At 35.3% G+C, this 24,853-nt stretch overlaps 2 protein-coding genes across 2 annotated transcripts; both read left to right on the plus strand.

Moving 5' to 3' along the window:
- LOC142630005 (eukaryotic translation initiation factor 3 subunit A-like) lies at positions 1 to 8,795 on the plus strand. Its single transcript, XM_075804062.1, has 14 exons — positions 1 to 156; positions 1,312 to 1,385; positions 1,928 to 2,409; positions 3,632 to 3,847; positions 3,983 to 4,351; positions 4,436 to 4,465; positions 5,037 to 5,264; positions 5,401 to 5,562; positions 6,019 to 6,240; positions 6,340 to 6,546; positions 6,623 to 6,829; positions 7,279 to 7,359; positions 7,527 to 7,728; positions 8,046 to 8,795. Exons 2-14 carry the CDS (start codon positions 1,340 to 1,342, stop codon positions 8,522 to 8,524), a joined length of 2,931 nt encoding a protein of 976 aa, XP_075660177.1. The 5' UTR covers positions 1 to 156; positions 1,312 to 1,339; the 3' UTR covers positions 8,525 to 8,795.
- A 2,353-nt stretch (positions 8,796 to 11,148) lies between these two features.
- On the plus strand, positions 11,149 to 14,432 carry LOC142627384 (single-stranded DNA-binding protein, mitochondrial). Its single transcript, XM_075801229.1, has 6 exons — positions 11,149 to 11,365; positions 11,881 to 12,062; positions 12,719 to 12,927; positions 13,004 to 13,104; positions 13,817 to 13,876; positions 14,068 to 14,432. The coding sequence occupies exons 1-6, from the start codon at positions 11,293 to 11,295 to the stop codon at positions 14,082 to 14,084; spliced, it is 642 nt and encodes a 213-aa protein (XP_075657344.1). The 5' UTR covers positions 11,149 to 11,292; the 3' UTR covers positions 14,085 to 14,432.
- The last annotated feature ends 10,421 nt before the right edge of the window (positions 14,433 to 24,853 follow it).

Here is a 24,853-nt window from a genome sequence, read left to right on the forward strand (position 1 = left end):
GCCCAATTCATCACTGCGCCAAGGGCCCAATGAAGCTCACCTCCGTCTTTTTGAGTTATCCATCAAAACAAAACCCAACAAAGCTAAAACCCTAAAAAACCGTTCTCTGCTCTCCCATTGAGAAAGACTGCGGCCACTGAAATCTCTAGCTTCCAGGTACTCTCGCTCTCTCTCCCTCTCTCGCTATCTATCTAATAGTATTCAGAGAATTTGGATCATATATATATATGTATTTGTAAAGTGATTGTTTTTTGTTTTGTTGAGTATGTTTATAGAACCGTTGGTATGAAACAATTTATGGATTGTTGATATACGTGTTGGTTGCAAAATTGGATTGAATATTTTAGTGTTTTGGGTTAAATTTGGATCTGGGTTTGGCTTGTTTAGTGTGGATTCGATGTAAAAATTAAAAATTTGTGATTTTTTTTTTTTGGGGTTGGAGAGTGGGGATAGATTTGTGTGGTGGCGAGTGAGGAACTGTTTTGATTTGGCAAGTTAAGGGAATTTGGTTTTTTTCTGGTGAAAGATCGGGGCTGACCCGGAGTTGGGTTAATTGGTAATTTGGATGGTATTGTTGTGTTGGATGTGAATTGTATGAGAGAGTGTAGGAAATATGTTGATGGTTTTGGATGAAAGTTGTGATTTTTGAAAGTGGAAAAGACACCCATTTGGCCGAAAAATTTGGTGTGTGCGTGCATGTGTGTAGTTTGTAAACTTTGAACAAGAAAAAGGACAATGATGTATGAAAAATTCTGATGCTTCAGGTTGAAATTTGTAATTTTTGAAGAAGAAAAAGGAATTGGATTTAGGTATGTAATGTGGTGTGTGTGCTGTGAGGATATTTGAAAAATTCTGATGCTTAAGTTATTATTTAAAAAAAAAAAAAAAGCGTATGCATGCTTTAGGTCTATGTTATTTATTTGAAAAGAAAGGGCCATTCACCCATCCCTTTTGCTATAGGTTAGAAATAACTCATACCTACACGCATACACAAACATATAGGTTAGAAATAAGAGAAATATACTTATGTCATCGTGAGTCATGACTCTTTGGTTGGTACGGAAGGACATTTAGATTAAGTGCAGGCTTTTAGCTTTTGGCGATTTCTTATTACAATTGTAGAAATGATGAAAATCTTCACTCCATTTTTTGGAGCTTTGATATTTATTTTATGTTGTGATACTGTGCTTCTATGCATTTGCTTCTGAGTTTGGGTCTGCTGGTAGATAAATAAATCTAGATTTTACTTTCCTTTTTATCCTTTTTTTTAGCTCCCTGGGAAAACTTGATTTATATTCATCCTTCTTTCAGGTGATTGCTGATTTGATATTGTGATGATATGACGACTTTTGCCAAACCAGAGAATGCTTTAAAGCGAGCTGAAGGTGACTTGAAATCTATTACCTCTTTTTTTAAGTGTTGATATTATTTTTTTCTTTCAAAAATGGATGCTATCATGATGTGCAAGCGTTGCATGTATCTGCCTGGAACTTGGATTGAGTAAAATATTTCTCTTCATCATTCTTTGCATTACTCTATTTAACAAGTTGAGTTTAACATTCAACCAAAAATAAATCCCCTTAGCTGGTTTCAGCTTAAGTTGTCTGAAAAATAACGTTGAATGCTGACCATGTGTCAGTTATATGTATTTTTTGGTGGTGGGTGGGAGGAGGGTGTGAAATTTTTTGTTGTTAAACACTGTGGGTTGATCAATTTCAAATGCTATATTGCTGATGAATGTTATACAAATGGGTAGGATATCATGTAAAGTAGGAGAATGCATATTGGCTTTATGCTTTCAGCATTTTTAATTTTTTATCACATGTATTGTTGTCAATACTTTAAAAAAATACTTTCATACTTATGTTGCTTCTGTCTTGATCCTGTGTGAGATATTTGGACTGACTTTTGTTATTCATGGATGCAGAGCTGATAAATGTTGGGCAGAAACAAAATGCCTTGCAAGCCCTTCATGACCTTATAACATCAAGGAGGTATCGAGCATGGCAAAAGACACTTGAAAGGATTATGTTTAAATATGTAGAGCTCTGTGTTGACATGCGGAGGGGTAGGTTTGCCAAGGATGGTCTGATTCAATACCGCATTGTGTGTCAGCAAGTGAATGTTAATTCTTTGGAGGAGGTGATAAAACACTTCATGCATCTGTCCACTGAGAAAGCTGAGCAGGCTCGTAGTCAGGCACAAGCCCTAGAAGAAGCTCTAGATGTAGATGACCTAGAAGCAGATAAAAGGCCAGAAGATTTGATGCTAAGTTATGTCAGTGGAGAGAAGGGAAAGGATAGGTCTGATCGTGAACTTGTTACCCCTTGGTTCAAGTTTTTGTGGGAGACCTATAGAACAGTGCTTGAAATCTTACGTAACAACTCAAAGTTGGAAGCACTTTATGCGGTAGTTCCTGCCTTGGACAGAATTTCTCTTAAATCTTTATTTCACTCATTTAAATATTCATGTGTGAATTTTGGCGTGGTATTATCATTGAATTTAATAATTCAATAATATGATAGATGTCCTTTATAATTATGTTAATTTTTGGGATTCTATAGCATTTTACTTATGGCTTAGAAGATTTGAGTTTCTTGTAGTTTATCCACGGGTACCTTGTCTTAATGACTGAGCAAGAGGGAGTAGTCTAGACTCTAGTAGGTCCTGCCTCAAACAGAATTTCTTTTGGCATGGTATTGTCAACGAATTTAAGAAATTCAATAGTATGATAGATTTTATTTAGATTTGTGATAATTTTTTTTGGGGGGGGGGATTCTTTAGCATTTATATATGGTTTAGAAGATTTTTGTTTCTTGTAGTTTATCCATGGGTAACTTTGTCTGAATGACTGATCAGGAGGGAGTAGTCTAGATGTATTTGAAAGCCTGTTCTTGTGGGAATTTGCCAAAATTAACACTGCAGACGGTAGTATATTATTTTAGAATTTTTCCCCCTTATTTCTCTATTTTCATTCTTGAACGCTGCCAGACAATAATATATTATGTTATGCTTAAATATTAAATAATTTGAGGGTTTCTTTGCTTCCCATTGATAAATGTATTCAGATATGTTATGGACTTACATTTGTGCTATTGCACGATAAATCAATATTTTTTTTTTAAAAAAAATTTCTTCTTGTTGCATCTTTCTCTTGGAAACAATTTATACGTTGCTTTTCAAAAACGCTTGCTTTAACTTGATCTTGCATGCCTGGGCTTTTTACCTAGGTTCCATGACGCCTCTGCCCCAAAGTGCACCTATAAGCTTTTAGGTCTTTATTTTGCCACTCTACTAGATTTCTCAGGCATGATATTTTTGTTTGTAATTTGTTGGCAGATGAAAAGTATTGGGTGAAAAAAAAAGTGATGTTGACTTCCTATTCCTCTCAATATATTTTATTCTTATACCAGGTCTTCTCTCATATTCTCATTGGACGGTGGGTTGTCCATCATCACTAAACTACTGCCATATTTATTACTATGAATGAGCATTAAATACATTCATTTCTGAGTGTGTGATTTTATGGTTTGTGTCATGACTATTACATGCCATATTGATGTAAAAAAAATACGCATCTTATTGATGGAAAAAGAGATGTTATCTTAGAGTTTTCAAATGTGGTGTGTAGATGACAGCACACCGGGCTTTCCAGTTTTGCAAGCAATACAAACGGACAACGGAGTTTCGTAGGTTGTGTGAAATTATCAGGAATCATCTATCTAATCTTAACAAATACAGAGACCAAAGGGACCGACCTGACTTGTCTGCACCTGAGAGCTTGCAGCTGTATCTTGATACAAGATTTGAACAGCTAAAGATTGCTACTGAACTTGAACTGTGGCAGGTATCTGTTATTTTTCTGTTTTTATTTCTGTATTTTTAGAGGGGAGACAATAATTCATGCACAAAATTGTCAATTTGTATTTTGTGATGGGCACATCTTATCTCTCTCACAATATTGTCATTTTGTTTGCTGCAGGAAGCTTTTCGTTCTGTGGAAGATATTCATGGATTGATGTGCATGGTTAAGAAAACCCCCAAGTCATCTTTGATGGTGGTTTATTATGCCAAGCTAACAGAAATTTTCTGGATCTCATCTAGCCATCTATATCATGCTTATGCGTGGTTGAAGCTTTTTACCCTTCAGAAAAGCTTCAATAAGAATTTGAGTCAGAAGGATTTGCAATTGATAGCATCATCTGTTGTATTGGCTGCACTCTCAGTGCCGCCCTATACTCACAGACGTGGTTCGTCCCATTTGGAACTTCAAAATGAGAAGGAACGCAACTTGAGGATGGCTAATCTTATAGGATTCAATCTTGAACCTAAAGTTGATGGTGGTGAAGTGGTAATCTGATTTGTTCTGTTGGATTTGCTTTCATTTGATATCTATTATCAACATTTTCTCATCCTGACAATGTACTCTTTGCAGCTATCACGGTCAAACATTCTCTCAGAACTGGTAAGCTCGAAATGATTGCTTTATTGAGGTGTATTTTTGCTTGGTGTTATTTTATTGTTTCTCTAGATTATGGTCTTCTTATGATAAATGTTCAAAATACTTAATTGTCCGAGACCTTTGATTTCTCTAGGTTATGGAATCAGCTTCTTTAGTTATGTAATTTATTAGGTGATACATTTTTATTTTCTAAATTGCCAGCTGAACATGTAGATTATCTTTTTATTCCATATTCTACTCACTTACATCCTGATTATTTTTTTGTGCTATAATCTCCTTAGCTAATCATTATAAATTCCTTGATATTTTAATTTTCTTTTAGAGAAAAAAAAAGTCTATATATGTTGTCATTAATGTTTGAAGAATAGGTATGGATAAGTTATTTTTCATGGTTACAATCATAAGTATCTAGACGATCTGTCACTATTGACATATGAAATTTTGGAATATCTTGTTTGAGTTATTGAAATGTGTCCATTGTGCATGTGTTGGTACATTTTATAAGATATGTTGGATGAATATTCTGCACATGATGGTTTGCTTTCAATATATCTGATTTTGCTGATGATTTCAGGTGTTGAAAGGTGTATTGAGCTGTGCTACTCAGGAAGTAAAAGATCTTTACCATCTACTGGAGCATGAGTTTCTTCCTCTGGATCTTGCATCAAAGATACAGCCCTTGTTGGTTAAAATTTCAAAGCTTGGGGGTAAGCTCTCTTCAGCTTCCTCTGTTCATGAAGTTCAACTGTCGCAATATGCTCCTGCCCTGGAAAAGCTTGCTACCTTGAGGTTGCTTCAGCAGGTGCTCTCTTGTGTTTAGTGCCTTGTTGTTTTTATGCGCATTATACCCTTCTTTTTGTTGATAGTCATTATACCCAAGCTTGTGCTCAAAATTTTAGTTTTCCTTTTACTAATTTTTCTCTATGTTTTTTCCCCAGGTGTCTCGGGTGTATCAAACACTGAAAATTGAGAGTTTATCTCAGATGATCCCCTTTTTTGATTTTCCCGTTGTTGAGAAGATCTCTGTAGATGCTGTTAAACATAATTTCATAGCTATGAAAGTTGACCATATTAAGGGTGTTGTATTGTTTGGTAATTTGGTAAGTTAACACTTAACAACCAAACTCTGTCTCTGCTTATTTCTTTTCCTGACAACAATATACATTTGCTAATTAACTATATATCGTTAGAACTTAGAAATATATTTTGGAAAACTCAGATTTTGACTGACCCAAGTATTAGAATCTGATTCTGATGAAATATCTTTTAATATTGTTACTTGGGATATTCATTGAGGGGTTTAAAACAGGTGATAGAATTCTTTCAGCTAAACAGTTCTCCAATCAGTTTGTTTCTTAAGTTTCTGCCATTTGGTTGGGTTTTAATAAACATATTTTAATTCTAATATTGGTAATTGGCACATGAAATAATTCTTTTAGTGTTACCACGCACCATCTGATTGCTTTTTGGGTGATATTTCTTTCATTCTTGCTAAAAAAGGTAGTGTAATAGTTCTGGTTAGAATTTGATTGATCTCATTGGATTTAATCTTGCAGGGCCTCGAATCTGATGGTTTCCAGGATCACTTGACAGTCTTTGCTGGTTCATTAGATAATGCAAGGACCATGATTTGTCCACCTGTAAAGAAGGCATCAAAGCTAGGAGAAATGTTGCCTGGTTTGGCGGATCTTGTGGATAAGGAACACAAGAGACTTCTTGCTCGAAAATCAATCATTGAGAAAAGGAAGGAAGAGCAAGAACTTCTACTTTTGGAAATGGTACCTCAAAACTGCTATCTGAGATGGTGTATTTAATTTGTATCATTTTCCAAATCTGAAAATGAGTTAAATTTTTGTTAAAATTTGTTTGCTTCCCAGGAACGAAATGCAGAGTTGAAAAGGAAAAAGCAACAGCAGATTGCTGAAGAGGAAGAGAAGAAGAGGCTTGCATCTGAGGTTGAAAAGAGGAAGAATCAAATGATCCTTGAGGAAATCAGAGATAAGGAGCTTGAGCAAGCAAAAGCTCTACTTGAGGATGTTGGAAAGCAGCGCAAGAGGAAGATAAAGAAGTCGTTTTTAGACGGAGTGAGTTTAAATTTGGTCTCATGTTATCTGTATGTGGCTGGTATGAGCATATGTTAATGATTGTATGTGTACACAGGAAAATGTTACAAAGCAAGCTATAATGGAGATGGCTCTGAGTGAACAGCTGAGGGAGAGACAGGAAACAGAGAAGAAATTACTAAAACTAGCTAAAACCATGGATCATTTAGAAAGAGCAAAAAGAGAAGAGGCAGCTCCCTTGATTGAAGCTGCGTTTCAGCAGCGTTTGGTGGAAGAGAAGGTGCTTCATGAACGTGAGCAGCAGGTACTTTAATTCTCTCTCTCTCTCTCTCTCTCTCTCTCTCTCTCTCTCTCTCTCTCTATATATATATATGTGTGTGTGTGTGTGTGTGTGTGTGTGTGTGTGTGTATGTATAGGATGGGAATAAAAAATTTCCTCTCCCAAACCCCACAGAAGGGGAGCCTTGTGCATTGTATATAACTTTTATATGTATGTATGTATGTACATATGTATGCTTGCACACAATTGTAAATGGTGTAGCCTTTAATTCAATAGTTTAGTCATTCCTTCACGTCCCAGTCCTTTTGCCCATGCTGCTTGTAGATATGTACTTCATATGAAGAAGCTGTCTTTTCATTTGAAGTGATATTTTATGTTCCAAGTTGCAATATAAAAGATTGTTGTCACTTATCCAAAAAAAAAAAAGATTGTTGTCCAATATACTCACTTTAATTCTCTGTGTTGCTTTGCAGCTAGAGGTTGAGCTTAGCAGACAGCACCATGATGGGGACCTCAAGGAGAAGAATAGGTTGGCAAGGATGTTGGAGAATAAGGTGAGTTTTAACTGATTTGTCTATTCGTGATATCAGTGGAAATTTGCTTTTAGTCTGCTTGCGTGCATGTTCATATCTGGCCTTTGTGTTGGCATGCCATCTTTCTGCTTTCAGCATGAATGACTTTGACGCTCTGTCAAATTCAATATCTATCCTTTCTTGCACAGACAATATTCCAGGAAAATGTGGTGCAACGTCGGCAATCAGAGTTTGACCGACTTAGGGAGGAGAGAGACAGGCAAATCCAGCAAATGCTTCAGGCCCGTCGGCAGGAGAGGGATGCTATTAGAAAGAAAATATTTTATGTGCGGACTGAGGAGGAAAAACAGAGAAAGCTGCAGGAAGAGGAGGAAGCTCGCAAGCGGGAAGGTAGAATTTTGTACAAAATAATATATATGTTGATGAAAACTTTCTGAGAAGAGTTCAAAACTTCTTATGGGAGTGATTTTACTTTAGAGAAGTCTTAGCAGTTACTTTTCATTAATTCAATTCTTGCATTCCCTAATTATTTTCAGGGAATGCTTTCCCTTAAAAAATCCTGAGATTTTCCAAGTAAATAGTGCGTTAGATTATTTGGCGCAGAATGATTCTCTAATACTTGAACTGTTAGTAGGATTCTCACACTGCCTAGGATTATTTTCTGTGTGTTTTGAATGTATTTTTAACTGGCATCATCAAACATGCAGAGGCTGAGATGCAAAGGAAGATAGAAGAGGAACGCAGGGCAAAATTGGACGAAATTGCTGAGAAGCAAAGGCAAAGAGAGCGGGAATTAGAGGAAAAAGAAAGGCAGAGGAGAGAAGCTCTCTTGGGTAGATCAACTGACGGGCCTTCTAGGCCTTCTGAGCCTGTTGGTTCCCGCCCATCTGAGCCAGTAGCTACAGCTCCCGCTGCTGTGGCTGCTGCTGCAGCTGCAACTGGTGCTGGTGCTCCACCAACTGCTGGAAAATATGTGCCTAGGTTCCGGAGACCTGAAGTCTCTGCGCAGGCACCTCCTCCAGAACCAGATCGATGGGGCAGCAGCCGGCAGGATGATCGCACGTCCCAACCCAGTGATAGGTGGCGGAGTGATGACCGAAAGCCCTCTTTTGGTGCTGGTGGTGGCTCGAAGTCCACTTGGTCCTCATCTAGAGTCCCTCCACGTGGTGGTGGGTCAGCACGCTGATCATAGAGGATCTTATTCGATTTGCATGAACAAAGGTCAATTTTGATTCGTCAACACATGGTCGGTTTATTGCAAGCCTGAGAAAATAATCCCTGTGCTTTATTTTGAGCACCTCCAGACCTGGTTGAGTTGTTTCATCTCTTTGCTTTTTCAATGCAGTTATCTTTCCCTTGCTGTTTTCATGTCAAGGCAACCTAATGAAATATTTATTGTAATCTTGAAGCTTCAGACTTGATAGAGTTATCTATTTTAATTATTATTTTCATCCTTATTTTCTTCACTTTCTTATTAGGTTCATATATTTCTGTATTTATTCCATTTTATGTGCCATTGGAAAAAGAGTGAACTTCTTGCCAGCCATTTCTTGTAATTTTATGAATATATATTTTTTTGATAATTCAATTATTACAAATGGGGGAGGGAGATTTTTTTTTTTTGGTTAAAGGGATATACTATTAAGAGCTAAACCAGCAACACAGGATTGGCACTGCTATGGCAGTGTCTTAAGTACACAAAATTAGAAGCATTTTGATACAAAAGCATTAAAACATAAGCAGGAGGAGAGTTAAAACACAACAAAATCATCCTCCATTGTAGCACCGAATCTGTCAAGAGCATCAGCCACTGCATTTGCTTCCCTGTAACAGTGCTTCACCTGGTGTTGAGGAATTCTATTGAATCATGGTTCTCCTCATAAAGGAAGGAGGCTAGATAATCAAGTGCCTTTTACTTCCAGCATTAATCTGCTACGTGCTTTTGAACCCTGCGCTATATAATTCAACCTCTAAATCACATAATTCAAATCAATAAGCAAGTTAATAGCACAAATCATAGATCCTTGAGGATCATTGTTCAGTCACAATGAGTGGAGATGATAAACTTCTAATTAATGATTCTTCTATCTCTAAGCACAAAAAAACATTTTTCTTTCCATTTGATTATCATTTTGTTTCCAACTAGTATAAAAAAATGGAAAGAAAGGAAGATGGTTCTTTTTCTATTGATGGTCCATTTCGCCTATAGGCTGCTATACGATGGGAGCTGAGCTTTTTTCCTTTTCCTAGAGCCTCCATTATTGAATGATGTAAAGTTGTAAACCCATCATATGTCAATTGCCTGGTGCTCTTCAACCTATTGTGAATCGACATTGGGTTATTTATATGTGAAGGATGCAAAAATGTGGAAAACCAAAATATCTTTCTTATATGACTTCTTTTGGGTTATTTGACTACAATGTCCACGGAAAATATGTCAATAACTACAAACGTATTGGAATAATTAAAAACAATTCAAAGTACTTGAAAATGCCAGTTACAGTAAAGTATTTTTTTTAGGGATATATTATAGTTTTGTTGGATGAAAAAGATTCGATTTTATTCGACCCACTCTTTTGAGTTGAGAGAGCATATTTTCATTAATTTATTGGGCTTAAAAAATTATGCTCAGCAAAAATATAATTGTACTTATAAAAAAGAGTAAAGCATAAAGAGTTATATATAAGTTCAATAAACTAACTTTTTAGCCTTTTTTTTTTTTAATATAAATAAAGTTGTTCTTAGTATTTTATCACACATTTAGCATTAAACACAGTAAAATATTATATTTTTTTTTATCTCATATTTAACAAATAAGCATATAAGTTTAATAAACTAACTTTTAGCCTTTTATTTTTTATTAAACAAAGTTGTTCTTAGTATTTTGTCACACATTAGTATTAAACACAATAAAAAATTATATCTTATATCTCAAATTTAATAAATAAACTACTGGAAACTATAAGATACCAACTAAAAATAAGATTTCAAGAGATGCCTGCAATCTATATTGGTATTGTACTTGGCCCAATTTAAATTGAAAATTAGGTCCATATAAGGCTGCGTTTGGTTCGACAGAAAATAACTTTCAGAAAATGTTTTACGCGTTTGCAGGTGTTTGGCAACAACTGAAATCTTGGTCAACTGAAATCTCTGGATTTTCTGGAACATTGACCGTAAAATACTCCCTCCCCACCCGTAAAACATTTTCCATCTCTATTTTACCTTCAAATAGAAATTTTCCAAAAAATCCTGAGAGACAGAGCACGAAGAGAGAGAGAGAGAGAGAGAGAGAGAGAGAGAGAGAGAGAGAGAGAGAGAGAGCACGAAGAGAGAGTAGAGAGAGCAAGATCGCGCCCCAACCGGCGCCGGCGAGATTGCGCCTTCGCCTCTCTCTTCGTCGAACCCAGTCGCCTCTCTCTTCCTTCTTCTCTGACCGGATTTGAGCAGTTTTTTTTTTTTTTGGGTTTTGTTGTTCTTGAGAAAATTTGATGAGTTTTTTTTTTGTTGGGTTTTGTTGTTCTGTATTGAGAAATGATATTTGTTTGAAAGCTGAGAAAATGTGAGCAACAAGTAAAAAATGTATTTTCTATAATATTTTCAAGATCACAACCAAACACTTGAAAATATTTTTCAAAGTATTTTTTAAAATGCTACCAAACACCTAAAAATATTTTCTTTTTCCGAAAATATTTTCAGCTGAAATCATTTTACACTTGAAAAATATTTTACACCCAACCAAACGCAACCTAAGACGCCTATAAATTGTCCAAATTTCACTAGAGCCCTGGCTGATTCTTAAACCTTAAATTTAAAAACTCAAAATCCGAGTAAGAACAAAACGATACCCAATACAAAACGGGCCATCCACGACCCGAAACTCTCCACCCAAAACCCTCCTTCAACCCTTCGCTCTTTTTGCACTGTCACTGAGCTGAGTTCTTTGCTGAAAAAATGAGTTCACTCGCTGTTCGATTCTCAAAGCTTCTCAGACCCTCTAATTCTACCATGCCCACTTCTTCTCTTGGTTCTTTCTCTCTCTCTCTCTCTCTCTCTCTCTCATACATTTGTATATACATGTTTGTTTGTATGTTACAAATATATGAAAACATATGGGTAGCTTTTGTTTTGATCATTTAGGTGATATAGGCTTGATTATGGTACTTTTTGTGCAAATGGGTGTCTTTTGTTTTACATTGAAAGCACCATTTTACGTGAAAATTTCAACTCAAACACACACTGTACATGTATGTAGAAGTGGATGACTTTATTTGTTAATTAAGTGATAAAAATTGAAATTCGTGTACTTTTATTCATGGAGTTTTTTGGGTTTAGCTCAAATTTCTTTTTTAAGTTAAGCCTTTTGTAGTGTTGGACATAATCATAATATTGGTACTTTGAGGACTTATATCAAGTACTTGATAGGCATAAAAAAGGGTTGAGGTTTTCTTTTAAAGTTTGTTAATGTACTGCAATTTGAGAAGTGTTGGAAATGAGTGTGTTGGGTTGACATTGTATGATGTTTTTGTCTTATGGCTTTAGTGGTTAGCATGCAAGGAAGCTCAAAGTCCTGGTATTCGACTATGTCATTTGATGGTGATAATGATGGTGGAAAGAAGGATGAACTGGAAGAAGATTTTGATGACTTGCTTGGTGACAAGACAGAGTTACAACCCCAAGGTGTGGATCCTAGAAGGGGTTGGGGCTTCCGTGGCGTGCACAAGGTATTTGATATTAATTTTCAGTTAAGAAATAGAAATGGTTTATCTAGAAATTGAATGGCTCTATTGCAATTTACTTAACCTTTGAGAGTGTAAAATAAAAGGCAAAAGCCTTGTGTTGGCAATTGTTGAAAAGTATGATTTGTGGACACAAAGGATGGTAGGAGATAATTATTAGGTTGCCATGGGGTGATCAAAATGCTGATTTCATTTGTGTGTGTGTGTGTGTACATATTTGCCATTGTGTTCATGTTTTGTGACAAAGACACCTGTTTTCTGTGATTGGCCCACTCTTAGATCTCATCCGTACAAAAGTGATACATAAAGCATGAAGAATAATTCCATTTTTATGGCTCATAGGAATATGTACTTATCCCTTTTGCTGGTTGCTAAGAAAATTGTGGAAAAGATAAGCATTGAATATTGTGAAATTTCCTTCGCTTTAGAAGTTAGAACCTTAGCAAAGAGAATTACACTAAATCAAGCCTAAGAATTTTTTTTTTTTTTTTGGCCATTTGAGTTGTTAGGACACCAAAACCACATAAGACATGATAGTTGATATTTACTCTTCCCTCATGTTTGACAATGGGTTAGACATTCTGCTCACATGTGTTCTATCCAGTGAATAATTTGACCCACTATGTAGTGTTTGTATACAGGCAATTATATGTGGAAAAGTTGGGCAAGCCCCTGTGCAGAAGATCTTGAGAAATGGTCGAATGGTAACTATCTTTACGGTTGGGACGGGGGGCATGTTTGACCAAAGAATTGTAGGAACAAAAGACTTGCCTAAACCAGCACAGTGGCATCGAATTGCTGTGCATAATGAACCACTTGGGGCTTATGCGGTACAACAACTTGTTAAAAAGTATGCATCCATTCTTTTGAGAAAAACTGAATTCATCATTTAATGTGTCTATCTAATGCTTGGATCTTTAATGCAGCTCTTCAGTTTATGTTGAGGGGGATATTGAGACTAGAGTTTACAATGATAGCATCAACGGTGAGGTTAAAAACATCCCAGAGATATGTATTCGTCGTGATGGTATGTAAACCTGTATGCATTTGTTTTCTTCTATCTCTTCTATTTATTGGCAACTTAACTCACACCCCACTGGATACAAACCTTTGAACTCTAACCCACTGTCTCATACCTAATGGGGGCAGAAGTGCCATTCAGGCTAAAGCCCATCGGCTTCTCTGTTATTCCTTTATAAGAGATAAATTCTAATTGTTCTCAGTTTTCTATGGTCTAATTTGATGTCTCTGGTGTCCCTTTCATATATGATATACCCATTTGTCCGTTATCTTATTGGGAGGGAAAAAAAACCACATATACGTCCATTATGCTTATATTTATCTAACTGTTATTCACACCAATGAAATTGGGGATGAAGAGTTTATTAATTTAATTTAAATATTGTGTATCTTTGAAGTGTGTTGATACTAAACATGTTTGACAAATACATATTGAAGGACACAACATTGAATTTCAGTTTCCCACATGGGTGTCAAGTGTTGATGTGGCAATACCAAAATAGTTAATACAACATAATTGTGGAAACAACCTTAGGTTTCCATGTTAAATTAAGTTTAAAAGGCAAACACATGAACACATACACAAAAAAGAAAAAACAGAAAAAAAAAGGAAGACAAAGTTTAAGAGTGTCCTTCCTTGGGTTGTAGATGGAACTCATTCATTTATTCTCTTTGATATTAGAAAGTAAAATGGAAGTCCTTATTATTTTACCCTACAGGGAAGATTCGCCTTATAAAGACCGGAGAAAGTCTCAGCAGTATATCCTTGGACGATCTTCGTAAGTTTTCTTGTTTTACCTAATGTTCACTTTGTGAAATGCTCTTCTGTGGAACTTACTCAATTATGATATTTATATTGGGAAATAAAAATTCTGCGGAAGACTTTATTAGTTTTTATTCAATTATTGTTGTCATGTGGCATAACATCCTGTTTATATATATAATCAACGTCTCCATCCGTTACCGACAGGAGAAGGATTGCTTTAGTTTAGAGCCAATATGCATGTTCTGGAAATGACATTCTTGGAAAAGCAAGCAGTTGAAGCCTCTAACTTCTGTAAGAAGCATTCTGTAACCAGGGTCTCTGACCTGGTTTTTAAGCCGGTCCCTTTTTTTTTCCTGACTATTTAATGAACGCCTTGTTTAAGTTAATAGAAACCTCAAGAACTTAAAAGAACATTGGATTTCTGGCTATGAGATTACCAGTTTGACCCCCGTTTTTCACCTCTATGTAATGCTTTGATTCTCTGTAAATTATACCTTATACTATTTCCTTATACAGTTCTGCATTTTTATGCGTAATGCCTTAAATTGTGTGAATTGGATTGTATGACTGTTTGTTGCGTTGAACGTGTGTTGAGTGGTAGGAGTCCTAATTTGACCTTTTCTTTTTGAGGTACAAGGTAGATGTGGCTTGAGTCATGACAAATAGAGTATAGAGCTAACATGGTAAAACCGTGTGGCTCAGGTACACTAAGCGCAACGTGGCCCCTGATGAGGAAGTCTAGGATTAAGTGAGGGGGATTGTGATACCTAGACTCTGGATTTTTTGTATTTTGTAACTTTGATACTTTGTGTTCAGCATCGTGAACTCAAAGCTCTTTTCTTTCTAATTAATAAAAGTGCAGTACTTACTTATAGTAAAAATAAAAAGAAAAAGAAAAAAACTAGACTCTGGATTGGATTGGATTGTATGAGTGTGTGTTGCACAAGTGTATATAGAGTCACACATCGGACATGTACTAGATTAATTTGAGCTAAAAAAAAACGATTATTCCCCTAAGTTGACTAGTCCTAGGGTTATAGGCTATAGTGTAGATGAGGCTACGCTTTCTTCGGGTCATAAAAATAAGCTTTTTAGTCAGTTTAATGTGGAGTCAAACCATTTTTTAGTATAATATAGTTGATATGTATGCAGTTTGGATTGAACAAGAATGGAAAAAAAAAAAAAAAAATCTTTTGATCCTTAGTCTATTGTATGAGATATCTTTAATCCTCAAGCATTTTCTTTTTCCTTTTGTCTCTCTTGATGAATGTCTTAATGCAAGTTCTAATACTTGATGGCCAATTATTGGATGGATTTTCTTGGTACAAGAGGGGAAGAAACGGAAATGCTTGAAATTGGTGCGCAAATATATATATATATATATATATATATATATATATATATATATATATATATTTATTTATTTATTTATTTATTTGTTGTTGCTACACTTTTAAGTCACGTTAATGTCCACGTCATTATTTTTTAATATTTTTCAATTTTTCTATAATTGTTTTAACATTTAATTTTAATATTTACACTTCTCCAATATTTCTCCATTCCTTACCTTTTCATCTCCCTATTACTTCTCCAATCTTTCTCCCTTCCTTACCTTTTCATCTCCCCACTATCCTCTAAATTAATATCATTCTTCTTCTTTCCCTTCGTCTTTCTTTATTTTTGTCTTTTCTTATTCACACTCTCTAACTATAAATTTGTCACTATCTCTTACATTCTATGCATACTTTTCCCTCACAACAAAAAGGTTGTTTCTCTCTCTCTCTCTCAAATTTTTGGTGGATTTTTATTTTTATTTTTCTTGCATATTTGCTTTTGGTTGATAATTTTTATACTCTTTAAAACTCTACTTTGGGTTAATACGATTTAATTTTGTTTTTAAATTTTTTTTTGTTCTCTTTGATTGTTAAATGTTATTATATTGGGTTATAAAGAATTAAATATAGCATATAAAAATATAATATTATTCTATTACATATCATGAATTGGATAATTTGGTATTTATTGTAAATTGATATTTCTTTTATTACATAACATGAATTTTTAGTGTTCAATTTAGATGTTAACTATGAGACTTTACTAATTTTTGTTTGTTCTTTAATCCTTTGTGGTGGACAAAGTATTCTTAATAGTTGTATTAGAAGTACGTTATAATGCCATTTATTTAGAAAAAAGCAAAGGTTAACCAAACGAAAATGATTGGATGGGTGACAAATTTTAGCTTTTGCAATTTTATTTTAATTATTATTATTATTATTTTATAACAATGCATATATAAAAATTTAAGTCTTAGATTTTGTTAATAATTGTTTATTTGATAATATGTTTTGGGTGGATGAAATTACAACAAATTGTTTTCCTAATTGGTCCAATAAATCATTGTTAAGTGTTATTAATTTTCTTAGTTACATTTTTTGGTATTTTGGATTGTAGGCAGAAAAAATAAGGTTTGAGAACGTTCGTTTTAAACTAAAAGAATAATTTCCAAATTTTATATTCTTTTTTATGATTCACAAAATGTTGTAAATAACTTTAATTAAAAAATGAATATTTTTGTTAACTTGCCTTTCGAATTTCGGAGAAAAATTTTATTGTTTTCATTTTGGTACGACAAAATTTATATTTATGATTTATAATTGTTCATATATTATATTTATGATTGTTCTTATAATAAATAAAAATATGATTACGAAATACATTACTCTTTATTAAATTAGTTTAAATTGTAAAAAAAAATTTAATAAAACCACCATAAAAAAATTATCACGTGCAACATGTAGGTTCGCGGCTTAGTATATATCTATATAATAACTAATAGCCGAAACGTTTGATTTTTGTCGACAACTCCTCATTGCGCCACATGAATATATAAATTAATGACACGTATACATTTAAAAACACTGAACAGATGCGACTTTCATTTTCCAATGGGCACCTTTTCTGTTAATAAGCATATTTTCATTCAATAGGCACTTTTCTGGTCAATAGGCACCTTTTGACTCTTTATTAACCGCTCCTTATTGCAGCATATGACTGCATAAATTAATCTATATCTACTAACCTCTAAGCACGTGCGTAAACATTCAAACATGTAACTTCCTTTTGCAAAATTGTTACTTCTGTATGGTGTCAATTACCAAAAACGACTCGACCACTAACTCAATCCCGCGGGACAAATTTGTCCTTGAAGGAACGCGAAGAATATTGGAAACCACTCTCGAAATATCACGCGGATTCCGACCCACTAAAAAGAGCAATTGATAACGTCGATAACCTAAACAAAAATTTAATATTGCTAAACATTCAAACATGTTACTTCCTTTTGCAAAATTGTTACTTTCGTATGGTATACGTATTTGGCAATTAATGAATTTTACACAAAATAACTTTTCACAAAGGTCAATGTTTGCGGAGAAGGCAATGCCAAAATAAAAACTTAACCAACAGATAATCAAAGATGCATAGGTTTTTATTTATTTATTTATTTTTTTTATGTTATCGGACAATGTATGTAAACAAAAACCAGAAATTGTAGAACTCAACAAAAATCACAACTTAGTGAAAGGAAAAAAAAAAAAAAAGAAGTAGCAAAAGTAGCAATATTTGATTGACTTGACTTAGAGGCATAATTGAATGTTATCCTTAGACAATATTTGTTCCCACACAAGAGTTGCTAGAGGGTTACTATAAATTTGCCCCCAAGATATAACCAAGTTTATTGGGTTTCACAAATAGCAATTTGAAAGAAGACCTACAGGTTTCTTGTGCTTCTAAGAAAGATGAAAGACAAGAAGTTGAGAATAAATTATAAAATGAATATGAACCACTGTTTATACTCAAATGATTATGACCCTTCAATAAACACATTTTCATTCAATAGACACATCTTTGTTCAATAGGCACCTTTAATATATATCCAATACGAAGGATTATGACCTTTTAATAGACACGTTTTGGTATATCTAATATGAATGGTTATGACATTTCAAGAGACATCTTTTGTTATATCCAATTTGAAGGGTTATAACCTTTCAATAGGCACATTTTTTTCCCAAAAACTTACCTAGTAGCTATTCCTGTGCATTGCACAGGTTAGCGACTAGTATATATGTATAGCTGAAGCATATAATTTATTATAACTATGCTAAAATTGCACCACCTCATCCATCACGTCATTAGCCATATAATCACTATTTTTCTTATTGATTTTTTATTCCTAAATTTTGTTGACAATATTAAACATATAAATAGATTAAATTTACACATTCATCTTAAGCGGTTTTAACTTTACATATAATTTCTCACAAAAAAAAAAATTACATATAATTTTGTCTTTACATATTCATCTACTTTAATTTATATATTTATAACTAAAAAATAAAATCAATGAATAATCAAAAGCCAAAAACAAGTTTCTCAAAAAAAAAAGCCAAAAACAATGTCTATACACATGTCTACACACACGCGCGCGCACACACACACACGCGCGCACACACACACACACACACACACACATATATATATATACAATATATAAAATAGAAGCTTTACAATAAATTTATAAATCTACTTTTAAAATAGAAGTTTCTCTCTCTCTCTCTCTCTCTCTCTCTCTCTCTCCAGTTTTGTTTCTCTTTTGGTGGATTCTTTTATTGTTTCAACCATTTTTTTCCTATTTATGGTGCCTTTTCTTATTATTGATTTAATTTTCACATCACATTTGTTTCTCTTCTTGACAAATTTGTATTGACTTTTATGCATATTTATGTATTTAGGTATTCAAATTCCCGAGCACAAGTTCGCTTTCTTTATCCCATTGGTTTGATTTGATTTGGGTTAGAAATTAGTTATTTTGCAAGTTAGAATTTGATTTTTTTAGTAATCCATTTAGATGTTACACTATGAGAATTTACTAAATTTTTTTTTTAATCCTTTTGGGTGGCCAAATTTGTAGTATTTGTAGAGAAAGTACTCTTAATAGTTTCATTTGAAGTACCCTATATTGCCACTTATTTAGACAAAAGTAAAGGTTAGTCAAACAAAAATAATTGGATGAGTGACGTATTTTAGCTTTTGCAATTGTATTTTCATTATTATTATTATTATTATTATTATTATTATTATTATTATTATTATATAAGGATGCATAAAAAAACTTAATTAGGAAATTTTGCTAATAATTATTTATTTGTAAACTTTTTTGGTGGACGATTTTGCAGTTTTTGCAGAGAATATAATCTCAATAGATTATCAATAACAAATTGTTTTTCTAATTGGTCAAATTAATCATTGTTAAACGACGATTGATATGATATTTTGTTTGCTTGCAAAGCATCTTCTTACAAACATATTTTGATTTGGTATATATTTATGAATGTATTGAGATAAGCACTGTATTCAAGAAGATAGATCACGATCTTACTTTGTATACTTCAAAAGAGATAAATTGGTTTGGGATTAAAGATAAGTTGATTTTTTTTAATGGTGAGAAAAATCTATTTTTATCATTCATTTCTAATTATCATTATTGGAAAATCTTAAATCCCCCTTTGTATTCTATCACCAGCAAATTCGCTCATAATATGAGAAGATGAAAATTTTAATATAAAAAGAAAAGTAAATAATATATATTATTTTTAATTTATAAAATTCATTGTTTTAAAAAATAAAGCAATATGACATTGTTTATTTTAGAAAAAAAAAATTATTGCCCTTTGTTAGCTTGGTAGAGGGTTATATATATATATATATAAATATATATATATATATATAAATATATATATATATATATTTATTTATATATGTAAGGACATGTTTTGGATCCAAAGTTCAAAATTGAAAAGGACTAAAACCCAAAGAGCCCAAAACAATAAATTTGTAGAGAGTGGGTTAGAAACTGAACTCCAAAGAGTTGGACAATAATCACAGTAAGCCAAATGATAATTGAAAGCATGAATAAACAATTTTATGCAAAGAAAATCCTCCTCGGCGAAGTCCGAGGATGGTGGTTCTTATATATATTTTTCTTAGACTTAAACACAGTTACAGCTCTTGATTGTACAATGATTTTTCCACAGATTATCTGATGATCTTTTGTAATGGGAATTTCCTCCTTTATATTCTCCTTCCTCACTTCATCTTAGCCCTCCACGTGTAGATTAGATTGCTGGTTTTGATATTTGTCCCATCAGCACCTTGAAATCTTTGTGGGTAGTTGTAAGGGTGGAGGTTACTGTTCAAGTATCACCTCCACATTAATGTGGCCAAAGAGTTAGCTGCAGAGCATTCAATATAGTGGTAGCAGCTTTCTTCTTAGATATTTCTCACATTTCCTTGGTCTTATCCCTATTTGATACTTATCCTTACCAACATGATCGTCCGATGCCTTGTTTTTAATGAGAGGTCAAGCTTTTGACCTCTACGTTACCTAGCCAAGGAGATGTTTCTCCTCAGACTACATTTCCAATCACTTATAACCAGGCTTCCTCCACAGACTATTGACTTGTATACTATGCCCTCGTTAGTACCTACTTGTCCTCGGACATGGCCCATGGCCCAATATCCATTTTTGGGCCCTTTATCCTTACAATAGTCCCTTGAAATTCCACTTTTTTGCTCCTTGAAAAGAAAAGGGGGATTTTGATCTTCCTATAGTTATCCTTCCTATTTTTACGTCATCTCTTTTCTGTGCAGGTGTCTTTTTAGCTACCAAGAAGCACACTCCTGATGCTTCGGCATTCGAGATGCGTCTGCATTTATTTCCTACAGCATCATGTTCCCCATGGTCTATGACGTGATGGAAATCTTACGGTGGAAAATTTTATGGGGATTTAGGTGGGAACTGTCCCGCTTATTTTTCCCACTCATATATAAATTGCTCAAAGATTTTGACTTTTCTACTTTTTGCATCTTCAATTCTCAAGAACCAGTTCGAGGAGCCCTTCTTTACTTTCGTAAGTTACCCTTTACATTTCTTATTAAATCTAGAACCCTTTCTTCCTCGGCCCTTCCGATATCACCTCGTCACCCTCACACCTTTAATTATTTATTCAATGGGTAGATTCGCTAGTTTAGTAGACACCCTAGAAGGTATATAAAACTTCAAAGCCCATTATCACATTCCACACGGGATTTTTGTCAGGTATTGCTGCCAAGGGGAGTGGCATGCTCTGAGGCAAGAGGGAGAAGTAGTAATCCCGATGATTGCCTTTATAGAGGGAGGGATGAGAATTCCCATGGGTAGAGTAAATAGGAACTACCTCATTGCCCATAGACTTTCCCCCACCCAGTGCGCCCTCAATGTCTTTAGGATTTTAGGTAGTGTAGATGCCCTTAATGAAAAGATGGGTGTGAACCTCACCCATCATGACGTTAATTGGGTATACAATCACCAACACCTTAAGGGTCAGGGATACTATCTGAAAACCAGGGTCCCTGCAGTAAGATTGATATCGTGTCTCCTCGATACTAACAAGGGTACGGATAAGGATTTCCTCATTGTCTCAGGGGAGTGGCATGATGGACTCCATTGACCAACACGAGAGGGGACACCAGGTGGGGTGTTTAGATTTAGGACTCTAACAATGCCCCTTTACTTACTAATATATATATATATATATATATATATATATATATATATATTTTTTTTTTTTTACGTTTGTTTCTTTAGTTTTCATTTGTAAATTGGTTTTGATTTTACCTGTATTGCAATCTAACAATGTTTTCATTTTTGTTGAAATTGCAGATAAGTATTCCCTCATCCCCAATCTCAGTCTTGTCAACGAGCCCGACTTGACAAGAATATTGCAAGTTGAGATCTTTGTCCACACCAACGAACAATTGAGCGCAGCCCACATCATCATTAGCTACGATCCTATTTCCTCCAGATTTTAGGCTCTTAAATACGTCATAAAGGTGAAAGACCCTTACTTGAAGTTGATCAACGTTGCTGTGCCTGGCTTTCTTGTTGTCGTCCCCCCAGAAGATACACAACAAGTAGAGTTGCCACTTCAACGCACTGCCGAGGAAGAAGCAACCCCTTTCCAACCAGCTCCTAAGGAAACGGTGAGAGTAGTTGAAGTTTCAGACTCTGAGGAGGATTTTAAGGTGTTTAACCAGACCCAGTCTCTAGAGCCTTCAACCATTGACTATAGTCACCTTCCCCCTGCACAAGTGAGTAGTGAACAAGAATTTCCTAGCGTTCCTGATGCAATGGTACTACAAAGGAAGCCCAAGCCAAACCTACTTGCCCTCCTTGAAACCCACGCAGGAGGGTTAATTCCCAACGTGGCCATCCAACCCTGGCCCCCCGCCCTTCTTCTTACTCATACCTCCCACCCTGAACACGCAGACAAGAAGAGAAAACGGGATGGGAAGGGTAAGAACATGGTGGAGGAAGGGGAGGTCATCCCCTCCAAGGAGCTTGAGCCCCATAAAAGGGCCAAATTAGCCAAGGGGGCACAATTAAGGTCCTCGAGTGAGGGATCCCTTGTAGAGAGAGGATGTGACCGTCGTTCCAAGGTCTAGACTTGGGACCCTCCCCTGATCCTAAACGGAGCCCCCCTTCCCCTAGACTTCTCCATAAGGGATTTTCAAAAGGGAAAAGCAGGCTATGTGGCCGATGCCCTAGAGCAACCACTACTATTGCCTCAAGACATGGCCGACTTGAGGACATTCAAGAAGCATGAGCTGTTTCTAACCCTGAAAAGGGATTTAGCTATGGTAAGTCTCTCTCTATGTATTTTATTTTTATAAAAAAACTTATACTGCTCCTTCCCTTGTAGAATTTAACTTATTCCTTTTTTTTTTAAAAGGTTGTCCAGGTAGCGCACCTTGCTGAAGAGTGGGTAGATAATGCCCACAAGCAAATGAAGGATGACGAGGTTCGACGCATAGCTGCTGTCGATGCCTTCAACTTGGCCAAGTAAAGAATTAAAGACCTCAATGTCAAATTGACTAAGGCAACCCGTGACAAGAAGAGTGTTGAGGTAGTTCTGGAGGGGGTTGAAAGGTAGGCAGAGAGCTAGTGCCAACAACTGTGCCAGACCGAAGATCAGCTTTCCATAGCTAAAGAACAAATTGCAGCTTTAAAGAAGAAGCTGGAGGAGGCTAAAGGAGTTGCTGCTAAGGCTGAGAAAGAAGGATATGATATTAGGGTGGCCGAGATTAAAGAGACTTTTAGGGCCTAAGTCACTGGGGTTTGCAGAGGCTACTGCCTCTAGGTGTGGAATGAAGCTCTAAACTAAGCTGGGGTGGATGCTTTTTCCACATCGAGGAGGGTAGAAAATGCCTTCTATCCTCCTGCCCTCAGGGTGGTTGGCCCCTCAAGCTCCCACATCCAGGTTGATCCCCAAATTCCAGAGCCGAATCCATCTGCTCCCACCGATGCTCTCCCTACTTCGACTATACCTCCTAAAGAGGTTAAACAAACTGGTGCCGTGGAGAAGGACAAGGAGATGGCCAAGCCTCCATAGGCGCCCAAAGATCCCTCTGAGATATCCCAAAGCCAAGTACTGGTACTGGTCACGCTTCCTTTCACTGCCAAGGAGGATCCCAAGGGCAAGGGTGCAGCTCGGACCAAAGAGGACCCCAAAAGCAAGGTTGATACTCAGACCCAAGGGTCAGAGGTGCTTGCTCAGACCATAGCGAAACCCAACCCTCCTCCTCCTAAGAATACCTAGGATTTTAACTTCGACTTTGTAGTAGCTTTTCTCTCTTTAAATTACAAGCGTTCCCCTTGCATGTATCTACTATCTTTTATTTTTGAACATGTAATCTCTTTGCCTTTTCAAGGCATTATTTACTGAAAAGTTGTTAAACCCCTTTATGTTTATCATGTTTAGGTGAAACAGAATATTATTTCGTTCATAATCCCTACTTAACTGGTGTTGACATAAATTACTATTTTTTTTTGCTCAAAATGCAACTTTGTCCTCAACCTTGATAGATATGTATATAACTTGTAATCTAACTCCTACAATTTATGCATTTAGAAATGCAATAAGCCAACCTTCTAGGCCATTAATATCTAATAACTTTCAATTCAACTTAAATACTCGCCTTGCGCACCTGAGGTGTATGGCTCAAAAGATTTCATGTGGTTTGAAGATTCATCAATGACTTCAAGTGTATGCGAGGCATTGACTGACCTAAGGCATTTGGCCCGAGGAGCTTGACTTTGCGAAATTAGGCTTATTACCCAAGACCATATTGTGGATATACTTACAAATGCTTTAAGTGATGCTCAAGAGCATCTCTCCAATTAAATTACTACAATAAGAATCTTAGTTACCCATTATAGACATATCAAGCACTAATTTACCCAAGGTACGTGGTCCAAGAAGCCATACATGACCGATGTTCTGTTTAGTACTTAGCCTAAAAGGCATGTATTAATTTACCCAAGGCATGCAATCCGAGGAAATGGGCATAACTGAGGTTCTATTTAACGCTTAGATAATCCTAGAAGTATTAATTTACCCAAAATATGTGATCTGAGAAATCAGGAATGACTAAGATTCTGTTTAACACTTAGATAATCCTAGAAGTATTAATTTAACCAAAGTATGTGATTAGAGAAACCAGGAATGACTAAGATTCTGTTTAACACTTAGAAAAATAAGAAGTATTAATTTACCCAAGGTATGTGGTTTGAGGAACCAGGCATGACCGAAGTTCCGTTTAACACTTAGAGAAATAAGAAGTATTAATTTACCCAAGGTATGTGGTCTAAGGAACCAGGCATGACCGATGTTCTATTTAACACTTAGGGAAATAAGAAGCATTAATTTACCCAAAGTATGTGGTCCGAGGAACCAGGCATGACTGAGGTTCTGTTTAACACTTAGAGAAATAAGAAGTACACACTAGATAACAAATAGAAACATAAACATGGCAGAAATGCCTTTCATTAATAATAATACATTCGTAGGTTATTTACAACATTTTCATCTAGATCTTCCAAAAAATAAGC

This window comes from Castanea sativa, chromosome 3, assembly GCF_040712315.1.
Source record: "Castanea sativa cultivar Marrone di Chiusa Pesio chromosome 3, ASM4071231v1".
Lineage (NCBI taxonomy): Eukaryota > Viridiplantae > Streptophyta > Magnoliopsida > Fagales > Fagaceae > Castanea > Castanea sativa.